General features: G+C 39.3%; 1 protein-coding gene across 1 annotated transcript; it reads left to right on the forward strand.

Annotated features, from left to right (window-relative positions):
• Window positions 1–1,791: 1,791 nt before the first annotated feature.
• On the forward strand, window positions 1,792–10,483 carry CUNH5orf15 (chromosome unknown C5orf15 homolog). Its single transcript, XM_016137644.2, has 3 exons — window positions 1,792–1,967; window positions 6,959–7,488; window positions 9,000–10,483. The coding sequence occupies exons 1-3, from the start codon at window positions 1,829–1,831 to the stop codon at window positions 9,129–9,131; spliced, it is 801 nt and encodes a 266-aa protein (XP_015993130.1). The 5' UTR covers window positions 1,792–1,828; the 3' UTR covers window positions 9,132–10,483.
• Window positions 10,484–11,600: the final 1,117 nt, after the last annotated feature.

The following is an 11,600-nucleotide window of genomic DNA, read 5'->3' on the forward strand; positions in this document are numbered from 1 at the left end:
TTTACAAAATATGATAGTAAACGATATACATTATCCAGTTTTAGCATAGTATTTTTTTCTATTCAATGATATATACATTTTTAGGCAGAATTCCTGTTTATGGATGTTTGGAAGTGACAATTTCAAACAGGTATCAGGTTTACTTCTAGCGTTTTGTGTAACTGATCACTAAACCTGTGGGCCTCAAATATTTGTCATACTGTCTGCATCAGGTTTATAAGGACATGCAGCTATTTCAGAATGACTTTGTTGAATTTATGCAGAGATTTTTACACATAATGGATTTGGGGTACATGCAGATGCCGGGTACAGTATTGGCATTTCAAAATGTACAAAGGGCCCTCTGAGTATGAGGGAATATTTCCATCCGCATTTACATATTAAGTACCTGCCTGTTGTATGCAGCATGTCAGAATATCGTGCAAAATGCCTTGAGTTCATATCTCACCAGTAAGAAAACTGAAATAACCCGGTATGGGACTAAAGGAACAAAGTGAACAAAGAAGAGAGGATTGAAAGAATGTTTATTACAAAAAAAAAAGGGTCAATTTAAGTCTGAATCTCCCAACGGGCAGAAGCCAGAATTGAGAGGCTCATCCATTAAACTGAGTGGCATTTTCTGTACTCAGAGAAAGGAGAGCTCCAGGGAACTTGGGAAGACTGTTGTACCCTGGCTACCCTGGACGTTTTGCAGTAAGGGCACCATTCAGTTTGTCTGGGCTTGTGGTGGACTTTGGGAAATGAACAGATGAATGACCTCTTAGTTTTCTTAACAACGTAGAGCTTGTGTGTTTCTGAGCTGTCACCAAGGCCAGATAAACCTTAAGGGAAACCAGATTCTGGAGAACACAGCCTTCTCTCTTCAGAGGCAGCTCAGCTGTGTCTGGGGGGATAGTGGCAATATTCTGAGGGAATCATGGAAACCAGAAAGGTGAAGCTGTGGGTATAATAAATGACTTGCTTTGTGACACACTGATTTTCCTGCAGATTTATCAAATGGAACTTTTATTATCTGAAGCTTATAGATGTTTATTAAGGAAACATTTGCGGAACATATAGACCAAAGTATTGTGCCAGGGCCTTCAAGGAACTCCCTAGAAGTTTCTAAATTTGCATTTTCATATACTGAGGATCTGGTTTTAAGTTACAAAATTTGAAAAGCAGTAGAAGCTTATTGCAGGAAATTTGGAAGCTGTTTGCACCTCTCTGTTTCCTAGCCTTTTTGGCTTTTCCTCCATAAGACTTTTTCCATTGTATATAGTGTATAGCTTACACTGCATTCTCCCTCATAAAAAAATAAATTCCACAAAGGTAGAGGTTCGTTTTGTTCACTGCTATATTCTGAAATATGGAGAGGTGCTAAATGTTTAATAAATGATTGTGGGGAAATAATATACAAAATAAAACCTATAATTCCACCACCAGATATGGCCACTGTTAACATTTGTGTTTCCTTTGCCTTTGGAGGCGGGGCAGTTACTTCCTCTGAGGGATTAGTCTATTATGGAGTTCGTTCTTCCTTTGAAAAATGTTTTAAATCACTTCTATTAGTTGCATGGTATCCCATCACGTGGGAGGCAGGGAGAGGGTCACTCTGACCCTCTTCACACTCTACACATTACATCTTTAACCCGCAGCGGAGTTGGGAGAGGGTCCCTTTGCCGCAACTTTCACTACCCTTCCTTTTCATTCCCCTTTCCAGGGTCCCGGGCCAGGCTGCGACGTCATCACGCTGGGACGTAGGGGCCTAGGGCCGTGATGCCTTACGCAGTGTCTGACGTCATGACGTAGAGCCTAGCAACAGCGCAGGCGCCGGGCCAAGTCCGTTATGGCCGCTGTCTCCCAAAGGAGGATGAGTGGGGCTGTGCAAGCGAAGCTGCCGCCCAAGCTGGGCATCCAGGTCCCCGGAGGTTTGGCGCGGCCGCTGGTCCTGGTGTTCCTGCTTGTGCCCGCCACCATGTCTAGTGGTAAAGGGGGTGTGGGCGCGGGAAGACAGAGAGGGCCGGGAGACAGGCAGGGCTGGGGAAAGGGCGCTTCCGAGTATCTGGAACAGAAGGCGATGTTTGGAAGGGCAGGGTCTCAACGGGCCCGAGGAGGGAGAGCAGGCTATCTGAAGCAGTCTAAGGAGGTGGGGTGTCTGAGAGGCCTGAGAAGTGAGGTTGAGAGACGCGGGACCCCCAGGGAGCAGGGAGCGGAGCGTGTAGATGGGCGGGGAGGGAGGAGTGGTGTTGTTGTCTCCAGTCCTGAAGAGTGGATTGCCACAGAGAATGGCGGTGCTCCAGAATTTCTTGGAGGGGGTAGGTTGGAGGGTCTAGAAGAGGGGGAGGAGGAGACAGGTGTTGAGAGTATGGCCGAGGTTTGGAGGTGTGGCGTCTAGAAAGGATCAAGGTTTGGGGAGGCACCCAGGGGACTAGCAGGGCCAAAGCAGGATCGTGAGGTCATTGGTAAAGACCAAGGTGGCCAGGGGCAGTGACGGGACTGAGCTGATGGAATATTTCAGAGAGCGAAAGTGAAGGAGAAAGAGCTGTTTTCGAGTACTGGTGCATCTCTGAGGTCTGGGAAGTTTTGGTGCTTGGTAAAGAGCCATAATACCGGGGTGCTGGGCTTCGGAAGGGCTTGCTTGGGAGGAGAGGAGGGGTTACAGATCAAAGGAGACTCTTTGTAAACATGGCCCCCCTTCTCGGTGTCTTTGGTTAACTGGACAACACTGCTTCATTTTGATGGATCCATAGGATTGAAGTATTTTTTTTAATTTAAACTTTTTTTTATTGTTTTTTTTTTTTTTTATTGAGGTGCAAACTAATATAACATTAGTTTCAGGCATACAACATAATGATTGTATATTTGTGTGCATTGCAAACTTGACTCAGTTTAAGTCTGCTTACCATATGTCCTCATACATAGTTACAAATATTTTTTTTGTCTTTTAATGAGAACTTTTAATATTTACTCTCTTTAACAACTTTCAGATATGCAGTACATAATGTACAGCATAGTCACCATGCTGTACATTATATCCCCATGGCTTATTTATTTTCTAACTGGAAGTTTGACTCCTTTTATGCCCTACCCCCCAGCCACCAGTCTATTCTCTGTATCTATGAGCTTGGTCTTTTTTATTTGTTTGTCTTGTTTTGATTTTTTTAAAAAGATTCCACATATAAGTGAAATCATACAGTATTTGTCTTTGACTTATATAGCATTATGCCCTCAAAATCCATCCATGTTGTTGCAAATGGTTAAGATTCTATTCTTTTTTTATGGCTGAGTAATATTCTGTGTATATCTCACATCTTATTCATTCACCCATCAATGGGCACTTAGGTTGTTTCTATATCTTGACTACTGTATATAATGCTGAATGATTAAGTATTTCTTAGAAGTGTTACATTATGAATTAAGATATTGAAAGCTTCATTGAGAAATGAAGAAATCTGTAAACCAAGGCCTGAGACTTAAGGGGAACAAATAAACACTTATAATGATTAAGCAGTATTTTGTTTAGTAGTTCCTTTTTTCTTTCAAGCCAAGACACAATCCCACTTTTCTCCCTAAATCTTTTTTGAGTTTTCAGATGAAAAACAGTGTGAAAGGAACAGTGTTCTCTTATTTGCCAACAGAGGCTGTCTAGCCATACACTCCTGTACTAAAGTGCTGTGGTTATGTACTCAGGTTTCCCCCACAGCACTGAGGGCAGGGCGACTGGCTCATCCTCCCAGAAGTCTGTGTGGGAAGGACTGTGGTCCGTTTTCCCAAGGCCCTTTCATCATTAGTAAAATATAATTTTTTCCCTGGCTGATGCAGATATGCTTGTTCCTAAAATATTTAAGTAACATGATTGTTTTGGTCATTTAATCTAAGGGAAAACTGACATTTGGACATTTATTTTTCTTACTAGGTTTTAGTTGTGTTTAGTTGGAGGAATAGAGAAAAGTATTTTTAGTTGTGTTTAGTTGGAGGAATAGAGAAAAGTATATCTGCACCATCTTCCTAGAAGCCAAAGTCAGAATTCATATTGAACATGTTAATTTGAATGTCAGACATCTAAGAGATTTCAGGTAGGCAGTTGGATTTATGAGTCTAGAGTTCTGATAGTTCATAGAAGTTCTCTTTTAATAATATTTTTTTATTTTTCAATTATAGTTAATATACAATATTATATTAGTTTCAGGCATATGGAAGTTCTCTTCTGATGACTTCATTTTTCTGAGAGAAGTTAGAGAGTGATGTCTTCAATTGAAAATGAGGACAACAGAGAAGGCTTTGGATGTTTGGGGACAGAGGAAAATGTGAATGGTCTCGTAAGGGAGAAGGAGACTAGAGAGATACAGTATAATTGCAACAGCGTTACATGTACACTTGAATTTTTGGCATTGAATTTACATAAAAATAGTGGCACAGTTGTGTACTTATTTCCAGTCATGCTCAGCTGCTTGGTGCAGATGGGGAGGAGTCAGAGAGTTTTGTTTAACCGCGGGTACTGCCTCACCAAGTAAGTGGGACAAAATGAGCAAGGGGGAAGGGAATTGGGTGTTTGAAGAGAGTGATAATGGCTGATTACAGAATTGAATCTGAGTAAAGAGGGAAGAAAGTGTGTTGGGCAAAGGTGGAGTGGTGTCCATGAAGGACTGAAAAGGTGGTGGGATCAGAGAATTGTAGGTCCCGATGGATTCAGAATACTTGAGAATGAATTAGAATGATAGAAGTTGATGTCAGCGAGTGGGATGCATGAGATTGAGATTATGGAAGAGCTGTGATGATAGGTAATGACCATGGGAGTGAGAGGTTAGGGGAGAGAGGAGGGCTGGCTCATCAGAAGAGAAGAGGTCAAGGATTTTGAAATCAAGATGGGAGTGCTTGGGTAGAGTGAACTCCAGCTAGGAGTTAAATTCATGGAGAACTGGGTACCGTGCCTGGGACTTGGTGGACAAAGGTTAGTGGGTGATAGCTGATGACGGAAGGACAAGGCTGGGGAATCGGGGAATGGTCTGGAAGGGGATTCACCCCGCTCCAGGAGAAAAGTTTCCCCCTCGTCCAGACATGAGAAAAAAGCTATTAATGAAAAGGGCTACGGGGAAAGTATCCTTCAGGGAGATTCAGGTTTCAGTTATAACAGGAAAGTGAAGGATGGAAGAAGGGACTCGCTGATGAGGGTCTAGATTCCAGAGTGCACAGTGGAGGGGATTCTGGACTTGGAGAAGGGCGGCAGATAGGGACAAATTCTAATCATTCCCACCCCTGTCTGTGTCCTTTAACTATACATGGTTATTCCAAAAGTCAAGTATAGAAAAACAATTTTTTAAAAAGTCAGAGTTTGTTGGCTCCTAGTTTTAAAGTTTTATTTTAAAATATGTTTCCTATACTTGGTGAGGAAAATTAAATATATCAGAGAAATTGCATTTTGTAAATGCCTGAATCATAACTAAGTCGAGGTGATAAATATACAATTTTTTAAAAAGAAATTCCAATTAATAGTTTTCTGAACAACGTTCTGTTATATTCCTTGCGTCTTTTCTTCCAGTGGCGTATTTCACAGAACCAACTGTTGGAAATGTATTACGAGAGTTTTACTAATTTACCAAATTTTTTACTAATTTTTTTTTTGAGATATTCTATTCAGTCTGATTGAGACTAGCTATTTTTTCTACATGCAATAGGTGTCAACTATGACACAAATCAGAGTGTATTCACATATGTGGAGAGTCGTCTGTTAGATTGTTCATTTGTGTGTGTGCACATGTTTTTGCAAGCCCAGGAATGATGTGGTTTAATCTTACCCCTATAAAATATTTTACTTTACCTTGAGAGACTTTAAAATGTTATCTGAGTAGTTTTAGATATCTCGTTACAGTTCTTTTTTTAAAAGTATAATGGATATTCTTAAAGTTATTCAACAGATATTACATTAGATTATAAATTAGAAACACTTAAATTTTAACAGATATTCCTCTTAACTTTCAATATATGAAGTTACTTCCATAAATAATTTAACTTTCACTTTAGTAAAAACCATTCTGGGAATAAGAGGTTGTATGTATTTGTGTCATTCTCATATCTAGATAGCCTTCCCCAATCTTTAAAATAGTCTAGTTCAAACTGAGTTGTGAAGTTCAGTGCCAGGTCCTTGCGTTAGGGGGGCCCTGGAACCTAAGAATAAGGTTGCGTGACTCGGAGTGGTTCGGGGAGGGGGGCGGGAGGGAGGGGGGGGAGGGGGGAGGGGGGGGGGGGGAGGGAGGGAGGGAGGGAGGAGGGAAGGGGGGGGAGGGAGCGGGGAGAGCTAGATCGGGGGATTGTATCTCTCTGTCTTAAAGACCCGCCTCCTGCTGAGTGTTTCTTCCCTTCCTTCCTTCCTTCCTTCCTTCCTTCCTTCCTTCCTTCCTTCCTTCCTTCCTTCCTTCCTTCCTTATTTGGGAGAGGAGGTTTTCCAGCTCTAGTATCACTTAGGAATTCTGTCTACATTAGCTTCTCGTGAATTTGTTGTGTTGAAAATGTTTAAGTTCAAATTTCATGTCTAGTTTGTGATCCACTTGAGCTGGGATCAGCCACCTCTGTTTCTTTTGTAGGCTCAGGGCGAGTCTGGCTGGGCAAGGGTTACTGAAGTCCAGCCTCTTTGTGAAATGAAGGCGGAGCTGATGGGTGAGAGCTCTGTATGGACTTTGCCATTGTGACCTGCAGTCAAACTCCTCTCTCTTTTTTTTCTTTTGGTGGCATGTTAGGTAATACAATAGGTCTTCTGTGCTACTTTAGTTGTTACTGTCTGACAAGGCAATTGTTACTTGATGACAAATTGACTAAGAAAGGTAACTGATTTCAGACTATTGAGACTTATTAACTAATCCTCAAGCACAAGATAGAGGAATTTAGCAAAGAGACATGCATAGAGAAAAATTTAGATAAATATGCTTCTAGCTTGGTGGAGATAGTCTTCAGTTTAATGTTCTTTGTTCTCTTATTTTAGATCAATCTCCAACTGTTTCACCGAGCCAAACTGTACCCAAGCCAGATGTTTCTACTCCGAATACGAGTGCTGTTTTAACCCATGAAAACCAAACCAAACCATCTATTTCCCAGATCAGCACCATTCTCCCTCCCACAACTAGTACAGAGAAAAGTGGAGGGGCATCTGCGGCCCCTCATCCCTCACCTACGGCTTCTCTGTCTCGAGAGGAAGCTGATAACAATGAAGACCCCAGCATGGAGGAGGAGGACCTCCTCACACTGAATAGTTCTCCATCCACCGCCAAAGACACTCTGGACAATGGAGATTATGGAGAGCCAGACTACGACTGGACCACCAACCCCAGGGATGATGAGTCCAGTGAAGCTTTGGAAGAAAACAGGGGCTACCTAGAAATTGAACAGTCAGTGAGATCTTTTAAGACCCCATCCTCAAATATAGAAGAAGAAGATAGCCATTTCTTTTTTCATCTTATTATTTTTGCTTTTTGCATTGCTGTTGTTTACATTACATATCACAACAAAAGGAAGGTAAGTTTGAGATTTTTCAGCCCCTCTAGTTCCCTTTTAATACCTCAGTTATATTTATAATTGTTTTTGATGATTCAGAGTTTTTTCTTTAGTGAGGTTTGAATGGATGGTAAAATAGGGAGATTTCTAATCCGTTTAGTAATCTGTGGTGTATTTTAACAAATTAACAAATTATGGACAGAACGCTTTAGTATGTGTGCTCCTAAGAAAAGAAATCAAGTTATTTTTTAATGAGCAAAACCAAAATCCAGTGATTAAAAAAAAGTTTTATATCTTAATTGAGCATTGCTAACTTCAGTAAGAATACTTGTGGAGAAAGAGTGTTAATTTAGTACTTTTAATTAATGAAACATTGAACTTAGTGGTATTTTAAAAACTGTTTTTCCCAGTTGTGAAAGTATTACTTGATTATTTTAAGGAATTCAGAAAACACAGCAAATAGAAAAGACAGTGTAAGCTACCACCCAAAGCCAAGCATTATTAACATTTCAGTGTATTTCTGGTCTATCATTATGTACATAATTCAGACATATCTAATAATTTTTAAATGAATTCGATCTCATGTAGAGTTTTGTATCTTGCTTTTTACCTAGCAAATCACGAGCATTTCCCATTGTCATTATTATTCTTTGAAAACGTGATTTAATAGCTACATAATTTATTTAGCCATTTTCCAGTTGAACATTTAGCTGGCTTCCAGTTCTGGGTTCAGAAATAATGTGATGATAGTTTCTGTGCTGGAATCGTATTGTTGCCTTCTGTGAGGCAAAGGAGGCATAAATAGGAGGAGATGGACGAGAGTGCATCCTGGCGCTCTTAGTCCCAGAGCTGAATAGTTAAGCTTTTCAAATACTTAAAGGGAGATCAAACACACAATGTCCCTTTTTAATACCTACTGGTAGGAAATCTCAGTTTTTGTATTGTAAATTGCTTAGTGATTCCTGGCAAGCCATCTGTCCCTCTGGGGCCTTGATTTTCTCACCAGGGAAATGACATAACTGGACTAGATAATTTCAAAATACTTTCCAGCTTTGAGAAACAGCAATATTAAAGTCTTTTTTGTGACTTTAAGTTAGAAAACAAGCAAATGAACAAACCCTTTTGGTTATTTGATTTAGTGGCCTATCACTAGCTTTGTAAATATTTGTATATGGACAAAATTTTGAATGCCAGGGATATTCTATCCCAGTGCTTAGTTAGCATTGGGCCATCTCTAGTGTAAACACTTACAGGACTTGTTAAACAATAGGTTCCTGGACTCTACCATAATCTACTAACACATCTCTGAAGACAGAGCCCAGGAATCAGTCTTCAATAAGCACTCTATGTACATTATAATTTGAAATTCACTGTCTAGTTTTGTTTATAAGATGGAAAACAAAATAGCCCCTTTGTTGTTGATATTTTACTTTTTGTACTTGGGAACCAAAATGAGAGAACACTTGTTATAAAAACTTTTAACATCTCCTCCATTTTTTTTTTTTTTGTATATCTATTTTGTTTTATTTCAGATTTTCCTTCTGGTTCAAAGCAGGAAATGGCGTGATGGTCTTTGTTCCAAAACAGTGGAATATCATCGTCTAGACCAGAATGTTAATGAGGCAATGCCTTCTCTGAAGATTACCAATGATTATATTTTTTAAAGTACTGTGATTTGAGTTTGCTTATTATGTAATTTTATTTGCTTGACTTTTTATATGATATTGTGCAGATGTTTGCCATAGGCTGTAGGTATTAAATGAGAGGTGGGTCTCTCTTTACTTTGCCTTGGTGCTTTGGAAATTAAATGTCACAAAAAAGGAATATATAATTTTTTATCTACACTTTTAGAGGTGAACTCAATCAGGTTTCCAAAATGTGGAGCTAAACATTACCTGTTAATTTTTATTGTTTTAGATTTCTTCATTGTACTTCTGGAAAGATTAGTAATGCTACTTTTAAAAGATCCCAAAATTGTAGCTAAATTCTAACATATATGGTAGTGCTGCTGACTCAGATTCTCTTTCTGCCATCCAAATAATTTTTTTTAAGGACACATTTCTTTGTGCTCCCCGACTATAATCTACAAGGATGTATGTAATAAAACTTTGCATATAAATAACATTTTTCTCTCCAGGAAAAATTGCTTTGGATATTTTTGGATAATTTAAACATAATTTAAGATAATGACATTACTCAATCTGACCACAGTTTTAGGTTAATTAATAAATGTATCTAGAAATTCTGGCAATAGAGACTCTGCAGTTCACCGTGGACATAGTTGAAATGTTATAGCGATACCATTTTTTGGTTTGAATTACTGAATTAAATTTAGAGGTAGAAATTGTGGTAAAATATTAAATACATGTACAATTGCTTTTAGTTAGCAATTGATGATAGCATGGGTTCCTCCAAGCTTTCAAGTAAGGGGCAGAGTTTAAAATTATATCAGATTTTTTTCACTTTGTTTATTCTTTTATAGTAACTTTGAATAAATTTTAGTGGCTGTTGTCACTCAAGTAATATTATATCTAGATCTTTCAAATTACAATACCTGAATGAAGTTGTATACATAGAGAATATATGTGTACACTGACTTTTTCTCCCCTTGTACTTTTTTCTTTTTTTAACAGCAACTGGAAATTATTTTCTGTATTTCATTTTAGCCTGTCTATCATAAAGGATCGATCAGTGTGTAAATGTGTGATTTGAACTGTGATTGACTTACAAGTGTCACTGCAATTTTTTAGAAAACATAACCCCTAATATATGTTAAACACCCGCTCACAAGGCCTGGGCGAGTGAGTGGGCATGTGCTTTGCTTAGAGAGGAAAGGAGCAGGAGGGCAGTCCATCATTTCTCTCGGCTGGACAATTTACTGTCCTAATAAGGGGGGGAAGCACAATGGCAATACACCTGAACTGTTTTATTGTAGTAATTTTTTTCATATCCGAAATTGTATTATTTAATATTTTAAATAAGATTTTAAAAAATAAATGGCAGAAATATCAGTCTACGATTTTATATGTGTGTTTCATTTTAATTTGGGTGGTGACAGCGTTAGTGCTGGGAGGAAGCTAAACTGACGAGCTTGCTTTTGTTCCTTTTAGCTGTAGAACTCTGAATTCTACTTAATTTCTAAATCTTACTGTAGGTCTGGTTTACTGAATTTGAAAACTGTAGCAAAGTAGGATTGGAAAGAAAAGTAATGCAGTTAAATCAATGTGCACTCTGTAAGCACCCCGGCCTCCCTGTCGTCTCCCTGTTGAAGGTTCCCCCGTCCAGGAAGATCGTCCCCCTAGTGCATCAATGTGTAAATATGTGATTTGAACTGTGATTGACTTACAAGTGTCACTGCAATTTTCTCAGGTGCTTCCTGATGGCACAGTCTTTGCTATTCAAGTCCCAGTGCTGAAATCAAGTCTCCTCTGACCTCTAGAAATCAGATCATACATTGATTAAAAATGCTCCCAGAGTCTTAACAGAGGCACCTGAGCTGTTGGTCTGTAAATATGTCATTTAGACATTTACATGTATGGTATAATTTTTAAGTGAATTTGATCTCATACCGAGTTTTGTGTCTTGCTTTTCACCTAATGAATCATGAGCATTTTCCATATCGTTAGTATTCTTTGAAAACATTTAATAGCTACCTGACTTATTTAGCTATTTTCCTGTTGAATGTTTAGGTGGTTTCTAATTCGGGGCTCAGAAACAGTATTGTGATGATCATTTCTGCATCTTTCAACAAATGGAACGTGTTGAAACTTGTGAGGCAGGCAGAAACACATTTAGAATTTGTGCAGGCAGGTGTGTCCTGATGGGTTTTGACTTGAGGTGTGAACTCATGAGGATGAGTGCAGCTCTTTTGTAGAATGTATGTGAGAGGCCGCCCTCTCCCTAACACCCCTTTGAGTGTGAGCTTGAGAACAGAGACGATCTGACTGGTCAGAAGTCCCATATTCAGCACTGCCTGGCACCTACAAGGCCCCTTGAAATGGTTTGATGACGTATTTGCAAAATCGGATGAGGAGAAAACCAAGACAAATGAGGCTCGCGTGGGCTCACATAGTTGGCATACAGTCTAATTCTAACATCCGGGACCTAGAACTACACGCAGTAGGGGAGAACCA

The sequence above is a fragment of the Rousettus aegyptiacus genome, unplaced genomic scaffold (assembly GCF_014176215.1).
Source record: "Rousettus aegyptiacus isolate mRouAeg1 unplaced genomic scaffold, mRouAeg1.p scaffold_m13_p_7, whole genome shotgun sequence".
NCBI lineage: Eukaryota > Metazoa > Chordata > Mammalia > Chiroptera > Pteropodidae > Rousettus > Rousettus aegyptiacus.